General features: G+C 40.6%; 1 protein-coding gene across 3 annotated transcripts in view; it reads right to left on the reverse strand.

The window, feature by feature from the left end:
* Positions 1-3,221: 3,221 nt before the first annotated feature.
* PAPSS1 (3'-phosphoadenosine 5'-phosphosulfate synthase 1) overlaps positions 3,222-25,846 on the reverse strand; it is a 74,447-nt gene continuing 51,822 nt past the window's right edge. For 2 of the 3 annotated variants that reach the window (XM_073340852.1, XM_073340853.1), the window contains exons 10-12: positions 23,942-24,210; positions 12,474-12,703; positions 3,222-3,913 (exon numbers count right to left, since the gene is read on the reverse strand). In XM_073340852.1, coding sequence (XP_073196953.1) covers positions 3,775-3,913; positions 12,474-12,703; positions 23,942-24,210 — 638 coding nt within the window. In that variant the 3' untranslated portion in view covers positions 3,222-3,774. The remainder of the gene's footprint in view (positions 3,914-12,473; positions 12,704-23,941; positions 24,211-25,846) is intronic. The other variant, XM_073340855.1, reaches the window with a different exon arrangement.

Raw genomic sequence — 25,846 nt, forward strand, 5'->3', positions numbered from 1 at the left:
ATACAGATAGGAGCCACTATCCTCAGTCTTTGTTGGCTGCTTTTCCATCACAAACCAGGGCATCTGATTTGGAACATTATCCCACACAATTTACACTGACAAGCAGTTTGGTGTAACCTTAAAATAGGCAACCTGAGTCCTCCATTCTATGCTTCCTTGTGACTCTACAGGAAAACTCATACAATTTTCTCAAGTTGCTCAATGCATGTTGCTGGAATTGGCATCATCTGGAATAAATAATGTCACTGAGGAGCTGTAATCATTTTGTAACACTTATTCAACCCCAAAAGACCAGGACTTGGTAAACTCCATCCACCTCATTAACTCTTACGTTTTGGAAAGCTGGGTCCAGTTTGTCCTTGCATCATTGATACAGCGTTTTAAAATCAGCAGGAAAGGGGTTTAGTTTTTTGGTGTTTTATTACTTTTTTAAGCCATTATACTCAATATGTCAGAATGATTTGATAGTGGTGAGTAAGAGTTCCAGAGATCTGCAAAAAATATGGGAGAACAGCCATATGGTCCCCCTGTGTAAGATCAGAATGGGAGGCCACTGCCCATTTGTAAGGATTTTAGCCAGAGAGTGAGAGCGGAAAAAAAGTCACCTTGAAATGTATATCTAATCCAAATTCTTTGAGTCAGAATCAACTCTGGTCCGTTATACTTCAGGAAGATGATCTTCAAAAAGAAGAACTTTGGATGGGTGCTCTTTTATGGTCAAGTAATAAACATCTCAGTAAATACATCTTTATCTTTTTGCAATTCAGAATTACATCAGTATTTCCAAAAAGTTGTTAATTTCACTTGTTCCTGAGATAAATAGTTCCTGTTAGCCTTTAACACCCTGGTCAGTCTTCAGTTACGTGAGGTGCCAAAAGCTATGTGGATAGGTCTGGGATAAATTTACCTCTGTAATTCATTAGTCCTGCTACTGCCTGTGTAAGGCACTTATTGCTAGTTTTTCCATAAGGCTCTCAAAGTTATGGCCCCCTGGTAGGTAGCACCCACTGTAAAGAAAAGGATGTCAGCGCCAGGCAGTTAAGGACACTGAGAAGCTCCTCTAGTTAAGCTTGAGAGCAGCTATAGAAAAGGTTCTGAATCACTGTATAGTCATGAATGTGACACCACAGAGGAGCCTGCAGCAAGGAGCAGCATTTCTGTTGTATGCTTCTTTACACAGAAAAAGCCTTCTGAAGAGACAGTTTGTCTACAGAGGAAAAGCAGAATTAATCACTCAGTTTCATTACTGGGAGGGGGAAAAAGAAAATTAAGGTACAGCCAAAGTGTCCCAGTCACAGTAAAATAGCCCCATGGGAATGTCCCAGTCACAGTTAAATTGCCCCCCTGCGGTCCCCTGAAAAAGCACCAACATTGTATATCGCTGACACCTATATAGGCATATGCATGGGAAAGTATTTTGGGAGGGGTTGAAGGTGTGAGTGTGGAGCGAAAGATTCCTTTGCAGGTTGCGAGAGGCCAAAGGGGGAGGAAGGAAGAAAGGAACGGGTTAACTCGACAATCCAGCTAGGTCCTAAAATAAGAAGCTGACTCCAGCCGCCCAAGGCCATCGCACCCAAGCAAACTTTCTGATGCCAAAAAAGACGGGGCCTGAATTCCAACCCCAACCAGCCGTGAGAATAGAGCAGCAAACTAAACAAAACGGCCGGGGATTGCAAAAATTAGTGAGACGGTGAAGGCCAGCGAGGGGGAAAACAGTTTTGCGTCCCTGAAGCTGGTGTGTTTTGGGAAAGCTGAGGAAGCCACGGAAGGCTGGTTCAGACTGGTACAAAGAGCACAGGGTACAGAGGTCCCTGAACAAAACGCCACACACAAATCCCAAGACTTAAAACCCTCCTGAAAGCTAAAGCAAGTCGGAGATGAACAGCAGACCCTGGACGGCCTGTGCACAGGACAGAATTCTTGTCCACCCTTCCCCCTCTTCTTCTTACTTTACACCCAGGCTTGGCCAGCCTCGGGTCGTGCGTGTGTGAGTATGAAAGTGGATTAGGGCTGGGGCACTAACGCTTCTTTCCTTCCTCTGAATGACGTGGTGAGCACCCCGCTTTAAAACTTAGTCACTTGGTGTGCTCCTTCATCTCCCCCCGTAAAGATCCTGTGGCCTCAGCCTGATCGCCTGACGCCCCAGGCAGATTGATAACATAAATCTGTCACAGTTTTGGTGAAAATGCGGGGGGTGGGGGAAGGGGGGAAAGAGCGACCGGCCCTGCAGAGTGCACCAACTGGTCTTCCCTTGGTATTTCATGTTTGCTCTGACCAGCACGGTTGGTATTTCATGTTGAGGATTTTATGATTAAAGGTGTGCCCCACCCTCAGCCGTAGCATGACTGAGCAGAAGAGAATTTAGAGTTTTTCGCTCTGCCCTGCCGGGGGGGGGGGGCGGGGGGGTTGGTATTTGGTGTATGAACCCTTTGCGGTAGAGGCCGAGTAATACAGAGGGAGGCTTAGCGTCCCTCCCTCTGGCCCACACTCACCGTTGTTATTTTATCAATAAAGCTTTAAAACTTAGTCACTTTGTGTGATCTTTCATCTCCCCCTCCTAAAGATCCTGCAGCAGAAAGTAAGTGTTTGTATTTCACTCTTCTGAGAATTTGCTTTTTGTAATTTTTGCAATAAATATTGTTTTGGATGCTGAATTTAACTAGTTAAATATTTTTTCTGGACCTCTGAAATGTGTGGGGCTTCATCGTTTACGCAAACTGGGAAGTTCTAGAAAAAAGGCTAGATTTTACTTCGCATCAAAAACTCTTGAAAAGATGGAAATAGGGAGTTCATATGTTGGGCTAAATTCTCTCATGAGACATGTATTTATATTGCAATAGTAGCCAAGACTTGAAGATTTTTTTTGGTGAGAATGAACTCTCTGCCTAAGAACATACACAGAAATATAAGTAACTAGAAAAATGGATGCAGGATTTCTGACATTTTTTTTAAAAAAAGTATTAAGGTCATGAGACAATAAGTGGCACCAAATATTGAGAAGACTTAAAATCCAACTAGATAAAATATTCCCACTAAGTACATATTACACCATTGGCAACAAGCAAATAAAAGAAATTCAACCACCACCCTAAACCTCTGGGATAAGCATTACATATAATTAATAGTAAAGCCTATATTTTTCTCTGTTCATGAGTTATGCATTTCTCTCACTTTGCTGCTCCAGTGCAGAAGTACAAAATAAAATAATAAACTCCGAAATGTAATACAGAAAGCAAAAAAGTTTAATTGAGCTTCATAAAGAAGTTTTCTCTGAGATTACATATAACAAGAACTTAAAGTTACAATGCTTCTGTGATCACTAGTTGACAGAAAAAGTATTGAGTACAGTTTTAAAATATTTCATTTACTTCCATAGTTCTAATCATTACTTTTATCCTGCAAACCATGGAATTAAAAACTACCAGACTGCTTAAATAGTGTATGAAAAAAATTTGCATCGATGTAACAGCTGCAGAGTTCATAGGACAGAGGCATAAAAATAATATTAAAAAAGACAAGAGTTAAAAATCCTACTGCAAGAGTATAGACTGTAATAAAAGAGAAGACATTAAAACCAGCAGTTTGTTAGGTGCCAATACATAATAGAACCCATAAGACAAGCAACGAATGATGCTAAGTTCGAGAGAAAGAGTCTGTTTCCAGGGAAGAACTTCCTGACAGACACCACAACAAAGCAGCATGAATGGTGACTGTGTGGTCCCCTTCTTGGTAATAAATCAAGCGTCAAAGATTGATCTGCAGTTAATAAGAGGCCTAAGCCTTCTCCAAGGATTTGTAGTACTCTGTCAGCACAGTCCAGGCTTTGGGAGCCATGAAACCTTCAGGAGGGTTTTGTCCTTCCCGAGCCAACTTGCGCATGCGGGTTCCTGATATAAACTCAAAGTCTTCATGGCTAAAAAAGTAAATAAAAAGAGAATGTAAATTGAAAAGATGGAAGTTATAGCTGAGACTGATCTTACCTCCTCCTTTTTTTGACAATGACTTTATACTACTTTGAGAACACAACTGTGGTTTCAGACATGCTGCTAATGAAGAGTACCAGAAAATCCTGAAAGTATATACACCCTATAGAATATATATATATATATATATATATATATATATATATATTCTTAAGATAAATTAGGGGTATGTGTGTATGTCCGCACATGCTCAAGATAGTTTCATCCTGGTCCACTGCCTATCTTCCTACAGCTATAATTCCTAAAGATAAAATTCAGGAGGAGAGATGGAAAATTGAGGGCAATCAGGATTATCTATCATCAGCTACTCAAGTTCAACATCCAACACAGTTGAAAACAAAGACACAATGTAAGAAAATCCACCAAGTGTTCCTAAGCAAAAGTGATTTATTGTTAAATTAAATATAGCAATTTTACTTACTTCATTTGTTCAACTTGCAACATGTATTTGTTACTCATTCTTCCCTAGTCTGTTTGAAATAAAAGCCAAATACTGACCTCACATGCACATGGTTCAGACTGAAACAAATGAGAACCAAGTGTGTGCATCAGAGGGCAGAGTTTAACTTTAAGTGCTAAACCATGCTCAGTATGAGCTGGAGGTTAGCAAGCTATAGAAAGAAAAGGAGGACTTGTGGCACCTTAGAGACTAACAAATTTATCTGAGCATGAGTACTCAAGTCCTCCTTTTCTTTTTGTGGATACAGACTAACACGGCTGCAACTCTGGAAAGTACAGAAAGCATTCCACAGTCCCCTTTCACAATGCATACCATACAAGCGGTTAGCAACACAGCTTTTTGATTTGAATTGTAGTCCGGTGCAGAACAGTAAAGCCTAGAATGAGCTTCCTGCTCTCAGTAGTGTGGATGCCCAGATTGCGGAAACAAAGGAGAAATATATATAAACGTACTTCAACTACACAGAATATATAACACCCATCAGATAAGAAACCTTAACTGAACTATTTTTTTAAAGGGAGGGTACTGGAATGGAGAAGAGCTGTGCTCTGAATTGGACTGAAAAATAGGGAACATTCATCAAGTTTCTTCCCCAGCATAGATAGGACTCTGGTGTCTATCAACCTCTCAATAACTGTGTTGGAAAGAGTTTTGTCCTATCTACACAAGCAGCTGTTTTCTCCAATAGTTTGTTGGAGGTGGCACCCAGATTAATTTCCTAGTGTGAATAAGATAGTACAGAGTTTACAGATTAAGATAGCTGTAAGAATGGACTCCCCACATTCTACTCTGTGGGGTGTTAATTCTGAAGCTCGCATACAATTTGTGTGTCAACACTTAGCTGTTTATAGGCAGGGAATGGGGTGGGAATTTGAACAGAGGCTCAGGTTCCCAGAAGGGATCAGAAGAGGGTACCAGCCTTTGGATTTAAAGAGACTCAGATATGCTATTTAAGTGCATCTCCATCAATGCATGGTCTATTTGACCTCTCCCTGGCCCTGTTTGTATAACAGCATCCCTAAGGAGCAGCCACATAGAGCACAGACCTGAAGATTTCAAGCAAGATGTGTCAGATGGCTAAGAAACTCCAATTAGAGAATTATGGGGAATATTATAAAGAAGTCTAGGGGTCCATTGCCGCATTAAAAAGTTCTAATTTTTTTAAGAAACTGGAAGAACTTTTACTATCTAAAAAAGATTTACACAAATCTTCATAAAATTAAATTTTGATTTGGTCAAGGAGTTATTTCTACTCTTCCTCACTTTTCTTTTTTCCTCCAGCAAACATTTTCTTTTATAATGCATGGCTTTCCTTAAATGCAGTGGGCCAGATTCTCAGCAGCTGGCATAAATAAGTTTAGCTAAACTGAAATGAAACTATTCCAATTTAAACCTGCTACTGATCTGGTCCAATAGTGTTTGCTTAGTCCTTGCATAGGCCTTGGTTTGAAGTTGTATGTGTTGCCAGAACGTTTTCCATTTTAAAACGGAAAATACTATAAAAGTAGCTTTAATTGTTCAACCACTCACAATTTGACATATTTATTAATGATAAAGATCATAATGCCATTGAGTATTAGCAATGGAGGATGTAACTAGCAAGAAAAGGAAGCCTTACCCAATACCATTACTGAAACTATGATTCAATAGGACCCAGCATTCTTTTGAAAAAACACATATTGGTAAACGTAGTTTGCTTCCAGTTGAAAAGGTGCTACTTGAGAAAAATAAATATCTTAAACAACGCAGATCAAGGAGGACTGCTAAGGAGGACTCCTGAATGCGTTAGGAATTCTTGTGCTCATTACTCGGTGGAATGGGAAGCTGGGCAGGAATAAAATGGGGCGACGAAAGGGACAGAAAGACACCTTTACCATAAGAGTAACGTTGATGTTGGGTAGACATTTCAAGGGCACATAAGTCTCATTTCCAAAAAAGACTTAGGCACTTAGAAACTTAAAGCTCAGTTAAATTAAGGGAATTCAGGCTCCTAAGTACTTAAATCACTTTTTAAAATAGGACTTAGGCACTCTGAAAATTATTTCTATGGGATGGAATTAGTTTCGGCTGAGCCAAATTATATTACTGTATATGCTTCCACAAGTTATTTAAAATTATTTTCCTGCCAGTTGTGTTTCAGACTGTAGCACTGATGTGATGGAGTACCTTTCACAAGAATAAAGGTTACTCACAGCCTTTTAGAAGTGGCCAACAACAAAAAAAGAAAGAGTGTGTCCTTAGTTTATTTCCCCCTTAGCCTGGTAACATTTAAATTATTTTGTTTTGGGGAGCAGCTATATGGATTGGTTGGTACAGCAGGGAATTTCATGAAGGATCTGCACAAGGATTAACAACTCCACTTAAATTTTACAATTTGTGGAGCAACAGCAATTAAACACACATTCCAAAAAGACAGGAATAAATTAGCTGTGAAAACTGTCAACGTGGCGTGGGAAACAGAAAACTTGATCTTCAAAATATGCACCAGTGAGATGATGAAAGTTTCTCCAAAGCATACTGTATTGCAGCTCTGTTATACTGAAGCTGTAAAATCACTCCATGAGAGTGCTATGAAATATGTTTTGTGAGTGGGCATTGAAGTTTGGGTTAGATTGCTCTATTAAACCCATAGCAGGGGTGGGGACGAGGGAGGGAGAAGAAAGAGCTCCATAGTATTCCTCATGCCTCCTCTGTAGCTGAAAGGGCATTTGAAGGTCAATAATGCTGCAGATTTATAGCCTGGTGTAAGCCTGAGACCCAAAAACAAGTACAGTCTGTTGCAGCTCAGTTCTAAAGAGCTAGGCAGTTGAATAAGGGGGAAATGGCAATAAGTCAATTAAAAAGACAAGATGGATAGAGAGAGAAAGAGCATTTTACATGTGGAAACCTATATTCTATTAGGATGCAAACAGAGAACAATTTGGTGCTGTCCACTTGGTCTTCACATTACTCACGTTGTATATCAGTAACACAACTGGACTATACCACTAATCACGATATAAAAATCAAACAAAGTATGTGATAATTGACAAACCAGACAAAATAGATTAACAGTTCATTATTTTCTTTCATTTTTCAAGACCAGAGTTCTTATCACTCCAGTAAAATGGGCTTCTCTCTCTCTTTAAAGATTACAAGTTTAACCATTCAATATTTTTTGAATTATAGTGGTACCAAGAGGCCCCAGCAGAAACCAGGGTCAACATCATGCCCTGCTATGAGCTTTACATACAAAAAATAGGAAGACAGTCACTAACCCAAATAGCTTACAGTCCACAGAGGGAAGACAAAGGGTAAGAGGAAGGAAATATTACCTCTGTTTTGAGATGGGGAATTGAGGCATGGAAATTAAGGGACTTGGCCACGGTCACATAGGAAGTCTGTGGCACAGGCAGGAACTGAACCCAACTCTCCTGAGTCTCAGTCTCTGTCTGGTGCCTTAACCTCCAGGAAAGTGTCTGCTCATGGCAGAATGATAGCAGGCTACTGAGAAAAGTGCAATGTTTAGTTTAAACAAATTGAAGTTTCCCCCCACACTTTTAAAGTAAGTGTTTAACATTTTAAGTTTCCTATTTTCCACTGGCAACACCAAAACCCATTATCAGGGCCAACAGAAGGAGCTAAAGAAGCATCACTCCTTGCATATGTAGATAGATTAGCTTCAAGCACATTTTAGAGGGAGGACAAACAGCCTGCTCTGGTAGCTGTATTTATGGGCTTCCTTTAGCTAAGAGGATCTCACAGCGTTCTCCGTCAAGACAGAATTATTATTTTTTCCAAAGATTGCTGTGGTTTCTTTCGATTATTAAACAAATTTCCTTTCTTAATAGAGTTTCTTCTCAGCAGCAGTCTGTGGCTGAATTTTACAGGAAAGTCTTCTTGCAAAGACTTGGGAATCTGTCCTCTCCCAAACAATTACTGTTATTTAGCTGCCAACTCCAGCCTTGCAAAGTTACACCTGACTGAAGTAACTAACTGTGTAACAGCTGCCTTTTCATGGTTATCATAGTATATTTTTGGCTAGCAAGCAAATTTTGCACCCACCTAGTGCACTGAATGATTACAATTCATTTGGAAGTTTTCTCCAAACCTCTTGCTTGTATTAATGTTAACTGATTCAGTTATCAATGGGTAAGTATGATCAAATTTTACATTAAAAGTTAGGGTTAGCACAGGACCATAGTACTGTACCATCTTGGTTTCTGCATGTAATAGTTCAGTGAAGTAGAATGTAGTCTTGTGAGGAAATTCTACAAAAGTTCAGCTTTGAGCAAAAATGCTCAAGTTTTCCTGCGGAAATGTAGGTGAGATCAGCTATCCAGCAATACAAAGAAATGGTAACACAGCACGCTAGACAATTCTGCTTTGATCATTTGACAAAAGGAAAAGCACAGAACACATTTAAGTCTGTTTTCCCTTCGCAATGCCAAGTTCTCTGAGTCCCAGGTGGTTGGCTTGCATTCCCTTTGTAAAAGGATTTAAAATTCTGCTTCCTAAGCACCTCTTTTTCTGAGAGTGCTTCACCCTACAAACTTTCTCCATCACATGAAATGGGAGTTCTGCTGTCACATTTCAGTTTTGCTGTCTGTTGCTGGTTCCCTTCCACTACAACTAAAGAAAACATTTCTCAGTTGCTTAATTCTCTAGTTCCTAGCCCCAACATTTACATTACCCTTTCCATGAACACTCCTCTTGACTTGCCCAATGTTTGGTTGGATAAGATGCTCAATATTAACTGCTACTGTATCTATTGCAAGGACCCTTAAATAGCAGGTTAATCTAATGGCCATGCCTGCATATTCATTCAATGCACTAGCAGTGACAGTACCTTATCAGTATAATATATGGATAGTCTCCCCAGGCACTATCCCATGTTACAAGTGGGTAGACTCAATGGATTTAACTTTCTTGCCATTGCTAACATTGCTGATTTAGGACTACATAGAACATGATATCACGATACAGGGACATCTTCAAGTAACAATATATTCATTCTTGTTAAACCCTGGATTTGTGCTGGAAATGGCCCACCTTGATTATCATACACATTGTAAGGAGAGTGGTCACTTTAGATGAGCTATTACCAGCAGGAGAGTGGGTTTGTGTGTGTGTGTGTGTTGGGGGGGGGGGGTGAGAAAACCTGGATTTGGGCTGGAAATTATCTTGATTATCATTCACATTGTAAGGAGAGTGACCACTTTAGATAAGCTATTGCCAGCAGGAGAGTGGGGTGGGGGGAGGTATTTTTTCATGCTTTGTGTGCATAAAAGATCTTCTACACTTTCCACAGTATGCATCCGATGAAGTGAGCTGTAGCTCACGAAAGCTTATGCTCAAATAAATTGGTTAGTCTCTAAGGTGCCACAAGTACTCCTTTTCTTTTTGCAAATACAGACTAACACGGCTGTTACTCTGAAATATATTCATGTCATTAGTTTGACTTTACTATAAAGCTTGTAGTTTATTTTATATAAATACAGAAATATTTAGGTGCTGTTAGTAACTTTTCAATATTAAGTAGTTCTACTGCTCTCAGTTATTATAAACAGCACCAGTCCAAACTATGCACATAATCCCTGTCTCTAATCCCAGGTTAGCATTTAAAATTAAGCCTTTTTTAAAAATAAACGGTGGTAAAAATTTACAAGAGGGATTAAGTCCCACCAGTTCAAAAATTGCTTAGACACTTAGGCGTCTAAGTGAAGAACCACTTACTACAGTGACAGAAGGGGTTCTTTCATCTACCTCTCTGAGAGTCAGTAGTGAGGTCGATGGAAGCATTCTTCCATCAACCTAAAATTGTCTACACTGGGGCTTAGACTGGCTTAATTACATCACACAGGGCATGACATTTTTCCCAGCACTGAGCCATGTAAATAAGCACGCCTAACTCTGCAGCATAGACCAGCCCTTAGTCTCACTGAAAGTCAGTGGGACTTGGGCGCCTTAGCACCTACAGCACTTTTGAAAATTACTCCACCTCAGTAGACACCCAAAACTACGTAACCATCCCAAATTGTTAATTAAGCATCATACAGGGCCCAGGTACAACATGGTTATACGGGCTGTCCAAATGCCTGCATAATTTCCCTCTGTAAATTTGCCATCTAATCCTTGTCGGCATTGCACAAGTACTCTCCCTGCTGCGAGGCTGAACATAACAGGTCTGTCTACCTTTTCCTCATCCCCACCCATAAGTTCAGCCAGCTAGCGTGAAGGGGATGGGAACACCTGCTCAACTCTACAAGAGTGAAAGCCATGGTCCTATGGAGTTATTTAGCTCCAGAAAAAACACAGCTTCGGTCACTTTCAGTTTTGCAGAGTTTAGGAGTTCTTCAGAATATCATCTTAAATCCTCCCTACTTCCATCTGGCCTCACTCCTCCAGTAAAAAAACCATTTAACCTCTCTCGTCTTACCAGCTGCCTGGGCTTGCAAGCACTAGCCTCAAACAAATGGTAGGAGGGAAAAAGAGTACTGGCCTTTTTATACGGCCCTCATCACCATGGGATCTGGGTGCCTCAAATCACTGATCGATTTTATCTTCACAGTATACCCCTGGATGGTAGGGAAGTATTATTCCCATTTTACAGAAGGGGAGCTGAGGCATGAGGTAGATTGAGTGACTTGCCCAAGGTCACACAGGAAATTCGTGGCTGAGCTGGTAACTGAACTCAGGTTCCTGAGTCCCAGTCCACTGCCCTGTTCCCTAGACCACCCTTCCTACCCTATAGAAAAATCCCAAGGGAGGGATCCTGCAACTTCAGCAATAGGCGCATAGTGGTCACATGCGCAGGCCCTACAGCACAGCCACATTTTTTCTATTGCCTGAACTGGACGGCAACAAGAGTTAGGGGTGGCTGTATGTGTACACAGAAAAAAGTTAGACCTGCTCATAGATCAGGTCAGTATCCAGAAGGGACAGGAAGCTCTCACAGAGGCCCGCCACTGGGGGAAAAGCAGCAGTGCCACACAACACCCCTCAGCAGGCCATGTGATACAGGCAGCTTGCTTGCCCTGATAAACCACATAGCACGTAGATGTAGGCCAGGGCTGGCCAGCCTGAGGAGGAGCCAGAATTGACCAATGTACATTGCCAAAGAGCCACAGTAATATGCCAGCAGCCCCCCCCCCCCCCCCGCATCAGTTCCTCTCCCAGCGCCTCCCTCTCCCTCCCCCTGATCAGCAAGGGAGTGGCAAACTCAGGGGAGGGGATGGGAAGGGGTGGAGTGGGGGCAGGGCCTGTGGCAGAGCCAGGGGTTGAGCAATGGGCACTCCCCCCAGCCCATTGGAAAGCTGGCGCCTGTAGCTCCAGCCCCGGAGTCGGTGCCTATACAAGGAGCCGCATATTAACTTCTGAAGAGCCGCATGTGGCTCCGGAGCCTCAGGGTGGCCAACCCAATGTATGCTATAGACATAACGTACCTAATTTATGCTCTCTTTTTGGAAAGACATCTACCCTTACAGCTTGTCAGCGATATCAACTAGTATAAAATGAAAGCAGTTGTGTTTTAAACTCCTGAAGAAAGTGGTTTGAAATGAAATGGTAAATGATCTCCACCTACAGTGGCACTGCACTGGTAAGCACCACAGTAATATATATAGAAACTGTTTTGGGACACACAGAGTGAAGAACAACCTCAAAAGAGGTGGAGGTTAAAATAATTTCTTCTATACGAAGATAAAAAACAAGTTAAGAACTGGTTTCAGAGTAACAGCCGTGTTAGTCTGTATTCGCAAAAAGAAAAGGAGGACTTGTGGCACCTTAGAAACTAACCAATTTATTTGAGCATGAGCTTTCGTGAGCTACAGCTCACTACATCGGATGCATCCGATGAAGTGAGCTGTAGCTCACGCTCAAATAAATTCGTTAGTCTCTAAGTTAAGAACTGTGAACTGAGACTAAGTGTTCCCAAACCAAACTGTCTGATCTCCGAGAAGCTTCTATTTAATCAAAAACTAGGTGATAAATTATGAAAGACTTAACAAAAATACAACCCAAACCTCACACATTACTCAGAAACAACTTACTGTTCAGAGTCATAATAATCCATGCCCTTCTTTTTCTTATTGTAAGCTGCAACTCTGAAGGGTACAATTTCCAATGTTTTGAGGCCTGGAGCCATAGTCAGCACTTTTGCACCATGGGTTGGTTCATAGAGATCTTTCCCAGTCTCAGGGTGTGGCATGCCTGCTGGATCCCGTCCCACGATGTAGAAATTAGCTCCTGCTACCATCCGTGACCTGCAATGCCACTGAACCTGGAACACAATTTGAGAAAAACAAACGAACAGGAGACAAAGAGAAGTTGTGGGAGGTAAGTGGGAGGACCAACAACGCTATTGCTACCGCTAAACTAACACTATTGCCTATAACGTAGAACTAGGCTCTGGTGTCTCATGTCCCAAGAAAATAAATAAAATGTGCATCAGTGTATATATTATTGTTATTCTACAGTAAAAATATAAAACAAGAGTTTTCTTGAAAGCAATATTACATACCAGTTTGTTAAGCAGTTCGCAAGCCATAAATCAGTGAGGGTTCAACAGAGCACTTGCTATTAGGTTCATGAAGACCTGACTGGTCACAGTGCTGGTTTTCCATTTCCAGCTGCTAAGTTTCATTAAAAGACAGTCAGGCTACAATGAATACTTTCCTCTTACTTTTCCATGTAACCAATTACTGTAGTTGCCCTAGGGATGTCATGTTAAGATGTAGGGAGAAGCTTCTGTAGGAGAGTAATAGGATGACACAACTTGGAAAGAATATGTTGACATGACGAATGAATGGAATGAATAATGAATAGAATGGTCAGCTGGGACCTCTAAATTTAAAGGAACTAAATAAAAAAAAAAATCTATAAGGGCAAACGCTAAGTAATATAATTAGCCTATGCAACTCCCTTGTGTAGGATAGCGTGGAAGTAAATAGCTCAGTAGGATTTAAAACAGATTAGTTATTCACGTGGATAAGAGTATTGTAGTTGTATTAACAACAATGAAGTTAAAAGAGGTGTCCTGTTTCAGCCTTCTAAACACAAGCTTATGAGTTAGGGAAGAAAGTTTCCCCTAGAGGTGAAAAATTACAGTGTTAATGTAGATATATTTCAGAGATTTTTTGACACCTTCCTCTGAAACATGTGGTATTGCCCACTATAAAAAGACAAGAGACTACAACAAAGAGACCTAATGTGTAAATCACTATGTTTTTAATGTTTAACAGCAGTGTCAAAATTAACCTGCCTGTAGAGAGCAATGCAGAAATGCTGTTCGGATAAGCCTACAAAATCAAGAAATGTAACTGAACTAACATGCTGTGACGTTGCACTCTGTATGATTTTATAAAAATATGCTAATGAGTGTGAATATAATGTAACTGTAATATGCTTCATGCAAGAGGTCTCTTGTAAGGTATCATTACAAACCTTATAATCTACTGAGTGTGGTCATCCTATTTTGTATAAATGTATCACTCTTGCATCTGAAACTAGAAATATGAAATATAACTCTGAGGTCCTATTGTAGTTATGCAAAGTGTGGGCCATTAATGGTGGTCTGGAATCTTAATGGCTCCCATTAACCAGGACAATTACCTGTAGATGGCTCTTTTTTACTTGTAAGTCTTCCTGTATACCTGTGGGCTGGCAAGTGGGTAATGAAGTCTTGCAGTGACATGTGATCATGTCACCTGAACTGGAATCCATCTTTAACCTTGTCTTTTTCCATTGAGAAGGGGGGTGGGAACCCAGAGGGACAAAGGATTCCCGCCTTATGCAAAAGATATATAAGTGGGTGGAAGAGAACAAAGGAAGTGGCCATCATGAGAAATCCCCAGCTACCACCTGAGCTGGAACAATGGCTGTACCCAGGGAAAGGATTGTGCCCAGACTAGGAAGGTGTCCAGTCTGTGAAAGAAACTTATAGAAACATCTGTGAGGGTGAGATCTTATTTGTATTCAGTGTTATTACTGTACTAGGCTTAGACTTGTGTGTTTTATTTTATTTTGCTTGGTAATTCACTTTGTTCTGTCTGCTATTACTTGGAACCACTTGAATCCTACTTTCTGTATTTAATAAAATCACTTTTCACTTATTAATTAACCCAGAGTATGTATTAATACCTGGGGGGGAGGAGGGGGAACAGCTGTGCATCTCTCTCTGTCAGTGTTATAGAGGGTAAACAATTTATGAGTTTATCCTGTATAAGATTTAAACAGGGTAAAATAGATTTATTTGGGGTTTGGACCCCATTGTGAGTTGGGAATCTTAGTGTCAAAGACAGGAACATTTCTTAAACTGCTTTCAGTTAAGTCTGCAGCTTTGGGGTGCATGGATCAGACCCTGGGTCTGTGTTGGAGCAGACTGGCATGTCTGGCTCAACAAGACAGGGTGCTGGAGTCCCAAACTGGCAGGGAAAGCAGGGGCAGAAGTAGTCTTGGCACATCAGTTGGCAGTTCCCAAGGGGGTTTCTGTGATCCAACCAGTCACACATGCCGTGTCAGAAGAGTGTCTCACACCCTCAAACAGTGGATGACCATAGGTAGGTAGCCTCTGATTGATAATACAGAAATGACTTCCACATCCTAATCTAAACAAACACACAAACACAAGTTTTTCCTCAAATATTTAAATATGTAAATATAAGCCTTCATCTAGACCTATCCTAAAATTAAAGTGGTTTTCTGCATCATTTTTATATGTATTGCCCATACAAGTGGTGCTTTATCTCCAGGCAATCCAATGACATCTAAGATTTCCTTGGGTCTTCTACATATTTAAGATACAGTAATTTTAGTATAGTGTTTGGAACACTGATCTGAGACATGAGGGAGCACATATCCTGGAGTATTCTTGAGGATACTAAAATAAACGATAGCAATAGTTTAGACCCAAGCACACACTATTTCTCCATTCCATAATATTACAATTTCTAGGCACAATCCTCAATACTCCCCCCAAAATTTAAAAGTTAATCTGATAGAGTAAAATGCACTTCCCTAAAAGATTATGCATTCTCTCACAACGTTGCTTTACAACAGCAAAATTTGGAAATGCATATTTAAAAGTGCACCTGTGTTCAAATAACTATGCTTCTTATTTGGTACTAAAAGACAGGGAGCGGGGAAATGATCCATAAGCTGAATATACAGTGTCCCAACAAAATGTTAAAAAGCAGGTAAGGTTGCTCAACTGCATATATCACCAATACAACAATTATTTAAAAAAAAAAAAAAAAAAAAAAAAGCCACCACAGGAAATCCCTAACTCAATGTTCACCCATCCACCATAGTTTTGCCATATGTATATTACCTCACCCAGACACGCCCACCATAATGCACATCTTTCCTCTTCATCTCTGCATAAAATGTGCAACACTTATCTCCAACCATAAATGCCAATTATTGAAAAAACAGTTATGCATAAACCACCACATCACTTAAGTAACATGGACAGGCAATAGTTTCCCATATTAATACACTACAACCTATTGCTACATAAAAAACTCCCTTTATTAACAATCACCCAATACAACATACTGAAACATAAACCATTAATTAAAATCTACAGGATTCACACATTAGCCATCTACTTCAATAAATCAATTCAACACTCCAACCAGTAAGAAGGTGGCTATTTCTAACACAGTTGGAGTAAACGTTGCACTGTTTTGCATGGAAGTAGGGAACTCTTAGTGCACAGATGGCTCAAGCACTCTGCACCCCTGGCACTCTTGCTTGGTTCGCTGAGACAAAGCCGGAGTGGAGGTGGCTACGAGCACCTCTGATGAGATTCTGGGCCCCCTGCTCCCAACACCTCTGCATATCACTGCTAAATCCAAAGCTCCCCAAAGCTTCTCTCACTCAGAAATCAATCGGAGTTAGGTGCCTAACCCGCTCAGGTGTTTTTGAAAACTCACTAGGTGATAATCTACATCTCTCAGCACCTAAATACCTTTGAAAATTGGGTCCTTAGGCACTTTTGAAAATACCACCTGCAAATCCTAATAGACTCTATATTAATTCTGGGGGGAGGGAGGGCTGAGGTGGGGAAAAGGGTTGTTCATTTGTGTTTAACGTGGTTGGGAAGAAAAATACGCAACCTTTAATTTTTTTAATCCTTTTTGGGAACACTTAGTTTCTCTGAAAATGTTTTATTTTTCCTTTTTTTTTGGCCTACAGTATAATGACAGATTAATACAAAGGAAGTCTTTCCATCAGTGAAATGCGATCTGGCTCCACATTTCCATTTTAAAATTAAATACGTTCCTCCTCTAAAAGAAATGCAGACCAGTAATTCCCTGCCAAAAATCCCATCAGAGCAATAAAAAATTACATATATAAACATTTTAATTGCAAGCATTACTATAGGTTAATCAGTACTATGAAATAAATATTTACTCACTTTCAGCAGTTTTACTTTTGCCAAACTGAAGTCAAACTAAAAACAACTTTCCATCTGCATTTCCCTGGCCTTCCAAACTACACTGGGTGGCCATAGTAGATCAGGAGGCATCTGGCATCTTGAAGACAGTTTGATCAATTAGCAAGTTCTGCAAGATGGCAAGAGACTAAAGAGACTGTGGAAGGCAGAGTGCCAAAGGACTGCATATTCCCCACTGTCCTCTTCTTTTATCATAAGGCATTTTCACAGTAGAATAAGTAAGCAAATGTCAAGAATTGAGCAATTAAATAGAAAAATGTTAACTTCTGATTAATGACTTTTAGGTCATAATCAAAGTTATACTGGAATGAGCAATTTCTTACCGATAATTTTCTGTTAACAGCTTCTCTCCTCATGCATCACTACTGGGTTAATATCATTTACCTAAGAAATTTGGAGGCAATCCAGTGTTGCTGTAGGCTCCAGCACTAAGTCCCACCCTGCAGCTCAGGCCACCAGAAGAGTTCTTCCAAAACTGTAAAAATCCTCCAGCAATGGATTAGCATTAAAATAATAACTTGATTTATATATAACAACCTTAAATCAATTAAATGGTCAAGTCTTTTTAGGGAAAAAAAATTTCAATTTGTTACAAATTGCATTCTAGTCATTTACCAGACCACCAGGGTAGGTTGAATAAGGAGAGAATCTGCTAACAAAGAGAATTACCAGGTCACAAATTTCTCATTCTGTTGCACAGCTTTTCTCCTCTTTCATCACTAATGGGAAGTAGTGTACCACAGAACGAGGGAGTGAAAGGAAAAGAAGAGAGTTTTAACTACTGTAATAGAATAACAGGCAGAAACAGACATTCACCCCATATACAGCAAGAGATTTGTAATTTAAAGGAATTATTTGGGAACCAACCCAGTAGCACCTCCTACGAGTAGATACCTCCGCAGGGGAATGGAAACCTACTTTGCAAATCTTCCGCAGATGAAGCTTCCCGCAAGGCCACTAGAAACACTGTAGAGGGAGCTGTGAATCTTTCTTCATGAACAGTTTTTCAGATGCCTAGCATTCCAACTGGTGCAGGATTTTAACATCTTGTCTGCAGCAACTCTGAAGACCTAGGCCAGGGGTGGGCAAACTTTTTGGCCCAAGGGCCACATTGGGATGCGAAACTGTATGGAGGGCCAGGTAAGGAAGGCTGTGCTCCACAAACAGCCTGGCCCCAGCCCCCATCCAACCCCTCCCACTTCCCGTTCCCTGACTGCCCCCCTCAGAACCCGCGACCCATCCAACACCCCCTGCTCCTTGTTCCCTGACCACCACCTCCCAGGACCCTCCGCCCCTACTGAAGTGCTATTTTGTTATACCACTAGATGCAGAAGATCTGGTGGCCTGATCTGAAGGGCAAGGCTTAGTCCTGGAGACTCCACGAATAACAACGGATCACATCCAAAATTCCACAGGTAGCATTACCCATTAGTGATGAAGGAGGAGAGTAGCTCTGCAGCAGAAAGGAGATGAACTCTCAATTTTTCAGGGCTGAAGACAGATTAGGGATTAGGATGAGACTTTCATGGGGCCAGATTACCCCATATCAACCTATCAAGAAGTTGCTTGCAGCTTTCTAGTGCTATCCACTAATGGAGATAGGATACTGAACTAAACAGACCTTGGGTCTGATCCCGTACGGCTATTCCTGTGTAAAAAGCAGCTCTCACCAAGAACTACTTCAAGATATACAGCAGAGCCCAAACTGACAAACACAGGCAAGGGAATGAACAGTTTTTCCATTTGGCATGCAAGTGGCCTATACTAGAACTGGAAAAGATTCAGAAAAGGGCAACAAAAATTATTAGGGGTATGGAACAGCTTGCGTATGAGGAGATATTAATAAGACTGGGACTTTTCAGCTTGGAAAAGAGAGACGGTTAAGAGGGGATATGACTGAGGTCTATAAAATCATGACTAGTGTGGAGAAAATAAATAAGGAAGTGTTATTTACTCCTTCTCATAACACATCTAGAGGTCACCAAATAAAATTAAGAGGCAGCAGATTTAAAACAAACAAAAGGAAGTCTTTCTTCACACAACGCACAGTCAACCTGTGGAACTCTTTGCCAGAGGATGTTGTGAAGGCCAAGACTATAACAGGATTCAAAAAAGAACTAAATAAATTCATGGAGATTAGGTCCATCGATGGCTATTAGCCAAGATGGGAAGGGATGGTGTCCCCAACCTCGGTTTGCCAGAAGCTGGGAATAAGTGACAGGGAATGGATCACGTGATGATTACCTGTTCTGTTCATTCCTTCCAGGGCAGCTGGCACTGGCCACTGTCGGAAGACAGGATACTTGGCTAGATGGACCTTTGGTCTGACCCATTATGGCCTTTCTTATAAAGATCCAGAAGATGTAGGGACACCATGTCGGAAGTGTTCAGTACTCAAAACTGGGGCTATTTGTTCTACAAACTCAGCACCTATTCAGGTACCTCAATGAAGTGACAAGATTTTCAAGAGTGTTCAGTACCCAGCAGCTCCCATTAGTCTCAACAGATGCTGAGCACAAATGAAAAATCTGTCCACTTTGTTTAGGTGTTTAAACAGGAGCTATTGCATGCAGGGTTCTTTTGAAAATCTGTCCCTTACAGTCTTAGAAGATGGGTATTCCTTATGTCACATAGACAAAGGAACAGTATTTCTCGTGTATTTCCAAAGTCACTGCTATTTCTGTTAGCAATATATTCAGGCAGACTAGGTTGTCAACACAAAGATTCCGGAACTTAAAAGAATAGAACATTACTACAATTACTTCCCCTACATCAAGAAAAATAGTTTTAAGACTGCAAATCTCAACAGTCAGAAAATGTGAAAGTTACAGTTCCCACAGCAATTTTAAACACGGCCAAACTGCATCTGTGCACTATTTCTGATTACTTGTCAGACTGAAATATATCCTGAATGAAAAAGGTAGGAAATAACACTTATTAGAAACTTTACCTTTGCATTCCTGACTTTTTGTTAAAATTTCAAATCTTAAAGCAGCATTTAAATATTAAAACATATTTCAGGGTTTGTTTGTTTTTAATATGCACTTATATACACTCACACATTTTAAAAACTGAGACATGCCAACATTTTTTTCCTACATTACTTTTTGTAAAGTTCATAGTTACAAGCTTCACTCATTCCATCAGCTCAACTTTGCCATTTTTTCCCCCTCTTGCTAAGCTATTTATTGAAGGCAGAAATTTTTTTCTTTAAAAAGCAAATTCTGTGTAGACTATGCCACATTGAACAGAACTGACATTCTTCTACAGCCAAACACAGAGAACTGTTTTTAGAGAAGTGAGGAACTTGTTTAATGTCTGTCTGTAGATAATCCTCATTAAAATAATAGGTGGATAGAAAGATTGCAAGTAATACTCACTAGATTCCAAAGTGTAACATATCGTGTGATTCCATGTATGTTTTAGATATTTTCCTAATATTCAAAATAAGCCTAAGGGATTTAGGCATCCAAATCCCACTGAATTTCACTGCAAGTTGAGCACCTAATTCCCTCACCTTTGAAATCCCAATCTAAGAGTAAGAGTAATGTTAAGAGTAAAACCACTTGGAGTCTTTTTATGATGTAATCTCTGATAGGACAAAGTAACACCTTTCGATTCATTATCTTCGGCTCTTATGGAACTAGATTTTTTTGTAACCAAGCAGCAGTTCTGTGGCTTCTAGTATAACCAGTTATACAATTAGTTCTTAAGCAAATTTTCTTCTTTCATTGTTAGTTGTAATATTTTCAGTGTGTGGCTTAGCTGTACACTATATAGTAAGTAATTGACTGAAAATGATAGAGAAGTTCAGCGGATATCAATTTATCCCCTTAACAGGAAATATTCTCATGTTTGTCAACCTTCACACTTTTTGATGGGAACGGGGGGTGGGGGGGGGAATTAAATACAGCTTAACAAGTACAGCACCTTGTGCATGTGCATGTTTTCATTCAGTGTACAATCCTGATGCCTTAAAATTCTACCTATCTTGAGGAAGAGTGGGTCTTTTATAGGAAATCAATAGAATTCACCCTGCAAGTTAGAAAATTCCCTGCAGGGCAGGTGACCTTTTAAGACTCCAAGGGTGTAGCCTACAGAATATTGCACTTGATAGTGTGAACACAAAATTTTTAAAACTATATTCTTATCCTCTCATAAAAATAACTATAAACTAACATACATAACATAAAATAGACACACTGAGTTAGACAGTAATTAAAATGTCTTAAAAGAAAAATACCAGGCAACCACTGAGAAAAAAAAGTGATACAGAAGATCAGAGTGAGACTGTTATGTTACTGTGACATTAGAAACATGCAACTTTAGAAATAAAAATTGCGTCAGCAAAAAGTTAGGTTTAAACAGACTTCTGCAGACACCTATAATCATCTTCCTATTCCAAACATTTACATGCAAAAATGTAAATTCGCATTTTTACAGTTTTAAGAGTCAAAGGCCTGCTTCTGCAGCTGCTTCATACACAGATCTCCTATTGAAAGATGAATATCCTGTGTGTTAGGTAACTATGCATGACACTGTATTCTGCATTAAATTATACTGCAAGTGTTAACATGGCAAGAAACACAGGATTTAACGTTTAAGAGGGGAGCTCATATAGTATCAAAGTACTGTGCAAATACTGGAACCAGGAACTAATTACAGAATTACCACTGTACAACTGGTATGAATTTTCACCTTGACCACAGCTAGACAGCACATGTACCGGATTCCACTGCTGATGAGAGCTATGGGTACAAACAAAGCATCTGAAGTCTATTTTACACATTTGCACCATGAACACACCATCACTTACACAAGCAACATGCAGATGGGCCACTATAGCTGTTGGGCTTTTCCTGATCTCTAAAGGAAAATTTTATGTTTTATACCAAGGGTGGCCAATCTGTGGCTCCGGAGCCACATGGGGCTCTTCAGAAGTTAATATGCGGCTCCTTGTATATTCCAGGACAGCAGCTACAGGCGCCAACTTTCCAAAGTGCCGGGCGGGGGAGGAGGGGTGCTCACTGCTCAACCCCTGGCTCTGCCCCCCCCCCCCCATTCACATCCCCTCCCCCGAGTTTGCCATGCCCTCGCTCCCCCGAGCCTCCTACACTCCACAAAACAGCTCATTAGGAGGTGGGGGAGGGAGAGGGAGGCGCTGATCGGCGGGGAACTGATGCGGGGCTGCTGACATATTACTGTGGATCTTTGGCAATGTACATTGGTAAATTCTGGTTCCTTCTCAGGCTCAGGTTGGCCACCCCTGTTTTGTACTATCATACTGCTAACAACAACCAAGAAATCTCAGCCACAATGAGACCTGGTGGAGGATACAACTGATGTTTCATTAGAATAATTTCAAAAAGCTTTAGAATCATATAAAGTGTAAGCGTGAGAGCCAAGAACATAATCAGCAACTATTGTCCAAGTGTGATGCATTCATATTCCTTGACAATGTGCTCATCTTCCCCAGTGGTTGAAGCAGTTAAGGTTTTTATATGGCATTTGCCCTTTTTGGAGTTGATTCTTTTTCTTCAGAGATAACTGTCAGGACTGCAAATATAGTTTCCTAGCTGGTTACCCAACACACCATAAAAAGAGGTTTTTAAAGTACAAAAATGTTAAATTGAGGCCTACAAAACATGCCCATTAAATCTTTACAGACTGGAAAACCATGTACATCCTGTTGATAACCATACTGGCTTAACAGCTGCCTGTTGTTCTGTAAATCATTTGCGCTAAAGAAACAAATCTGGTACCAATGTCTTCTAAATGACCTACAGAAAATGATTAAAGGAAGAGTGTTTTTTTTTCCCTTAGCTGGTTACAATACATTACTGGCAGGCTGCTTTCTGAGGTCATTGGAAATGCTGCATAAATTAGGGGATGTTTCTTATTTTATTCAGTATCACGACTGAAGGTTGTGGGTAGAGTTTTGTTCAAATCCCTCTTACACACTCAAGATTTTCACTTGGAAAACATGGAAACAGGGACACTGTATTCATAAGCGACTTAATTTACAGGTGTTTGGTTTTCTTAAACCACAACAGAGTACAAGTAGCAGCCAAAAGCAATAACATTGTTAATGTCAAAAGAGAGAATTTTTTTAAACTGCATGAATCTAGTTTTAGTGAAAGGTGGCAACATATCCACTGTAAGCAACAGCACAAGCTTCCCATAGTGCCTAGCTAACACGTCTCAACTGTGATCTGGAGCTACCTTTCTCTGTGGGTGAAAAGGCAGCTCAGTCTCCATAACTACCTTGCCTGCCAACGAGAGGTAACCGAACATTAAATGTGACTGCTGATTTTTGCTATGTGGACTCCCTGTCTACAGTAACTAGACTAAGTCCATCACAACGCCATCAGATGGTTAATTTTCAGTTACTATGAACCTAGTCAGGATCTGAACTTCCCATGGCCCGAAGGAAAAAAAAAATGGTAATGAGATATAGAACCAATGTCCCCTGAGCCAAATAATCTCCCCCAAATGTCAACATTTAATTCTCTTCACTGTATCCCACAACCTCTAGAGGGTTCAATTTGAATGCAAACCTCTAAATAAAATCTTGCCAAAAGTTATTTCATAGTCATTTTTATGTAACGCCGTAAAGCAATTCTCCCTAGATTAAGTTTGCCAAAGACACACACTCATCCACCCACCCCACTGTCCCAATTTTAATTGGGACATAAAACTAGGATCTCTAAAATCCCTGTTTTTTGGCAATTATTCAATATGTTAAAAGACTTTATAACTTCATCTAAAAAGAAAAGGTGAAGAGATATGTATCATCATGTCTTTTTAACAGAAAAAAGGAAACAGCATCTAAAAATTTGACACTGCTCTGTCTCCCATCTCCCACTTTAAACCCATTACTGCATAGAAACAGATATTTGCCTGAATAGGAAAGAGATTTCTGTGGTGCTGTTTGCTAAGGAAGAGAAGATTATTATTAAAGGCTCAACTGCCAGTTTAAAAAAAAAATACACAGCGCAATAATACAAAGCATTACAGAGTAACACTGGCATTGTTTTTATACTCTCACAATTTATCTACCTCCGTTGGTCCAGCATACATCATGGGAGATGGAAATATGGCCACCACTGTTGTTTCTGGATTCAATATTCCTTCCTCCAGTACTGCCGCATGTTGCTTCATACGCCACATCAGAGGAACATCATCCTCCTTTGTCCAGCCACCAAGTGGATGCAAGAGCAGAACTGGACGCCGGTAGCCCCGTTCTAGAAGCTGCTTATGGGTATCCTGCATTAACAGAGCATGGCCATTGTGCACTGGGTTGCGCAACTGGAATGCAAAGACAGCATCTATGGGAAGAAAAAAGGGCCAAAATGGTTAGAGTTACTATTTGTGAAGTTCAGACCATGAGCAGTAGACTGCATGATTCAACAATGTTAAATTGTGATCACTGCTTTATGTACTTTATCAGCATTTTCGAACTAGCCAATCAGCATGGATTCACACCTTACTCACAAGGCAGAAGCAAAAAATAACTCCAGGTTTTGGTTATCGAGTTGTGTCAATAATGGATTGCCTATACAATGACGTTAATCACTCAGAAAATTAGACTACTGCAATGAGCTCTACACAGCGCTACTCCCCATTAAATATATTCAGAAAAATAGACTGAAAAACAAGTCTGCTTACTGAGTGGGGCATCTCTCCAAGAGCACATTGCAGCTGTGATCCATGATCTGTACTGGTTACCAAGAGGTTCTCAAACCAGGGTCCATAGAAAGCTGGCTGGTCCCATGGTCCCTCCCACGCAGTGGTCTACATCTCCTGTCTGGGAGCGTGCTAGCCACTTGCATATACTAGCATGACCAGGGACAGCTCGCCCAGTGGGTAGGGCTAGGGGCGGTACAGCCATGCCAGAGGAGCTGCCCAGGCTCAGCACTCACAGAATATCAGAGTTGGAAGGGACCTCAGGAGGTCATCTAGTCCAACCCCCTGCTCAAAGCAGGGCCAATCCCCAGTTTTTGCCCCAGATCCCTAAATGGCCCCCTCAATGATTGAACTCACAACCCTGGGTTTAGCAGGCCAATGTTCAAACCACTGAGCTATCCTTCCCCCCTGGCTCCTGCAAGTGGCAGCTGACTTGATGCTGCAGTTCCTGTCACGGTTGCTGGCCATGGCCCTGCTGGACTTGCTCATTTACAGGTAGAGCCCTGCAACTCCGCAGATATCCGCGGATATAAATTTTGTATCTGCTCAAGGCTCTACCGATTGGATTCTGGATGAAATTTAAGATACTGGTTTTGGTTTAGGTATACATAATATCCACAGAAGAAAATGTTATGTAATACAGGAACCAATGCACCCCTATTATCTAGAATGCACAAACTTTTCTCCATAAGCAACAGCAATGGCATTTGTTGAACATAAAGCTGCCAGAGTGATCCAAATCTAGTAGCTTGCTGCTGAACTCTACCAAACAGGCATCACATTAGCAGTGATCCCAGAACACGAAAGTTCTTTGGACACGGAGGTCTTAATGAACTAGTCTACAGAATAACCAGATCACAAACCTGAGGCAGCACACAGTCTACAGGCTATCTGAGATGTCAGCAGAATTCTTTTAATATCCCCTCTCGTTTCCTGCCTCTTCCCTCCCTTCCTCCTGCCCCCACTATAAAAGGAATGTAGCCTACCTTTTACAAGGGGATTTGACACAACCTAATAGGTCTCTTCCACCTTTAATCACCATAGTAGAGTTTATGCAGTGTAAGCAGCTGACATAGGTAGACTACAGTTAATATTACCTTAAAGTCATTTCAACAATACATCAAACCAAAAAAACCACAGTGTTTTTCCTTCCACTGAAAATCAATGAAGGACATGAGGATCATGCATGACTGCACAGTAGCACCACCACCTCGTTATAAGGAAATAATGAAGCCAGGATAACAGGTTTTTCAGATGTCAGACAACTGTTTGTCTGCT

The sequence above is a fragment of the Lepidochelys kempii genome, chromosome 4 (assembly GCF_965140265.1).
Source record: "Lepidochelys kempii isolate rLepKem1 chromosome 4, rLepKem1.hap2, whole genome shotgun sequence".
NCBI lineage: Eukaryota > Metazoa > Chordata > Testudines > Cheloniidae > Lepidochelys > Lepidochelys kempii.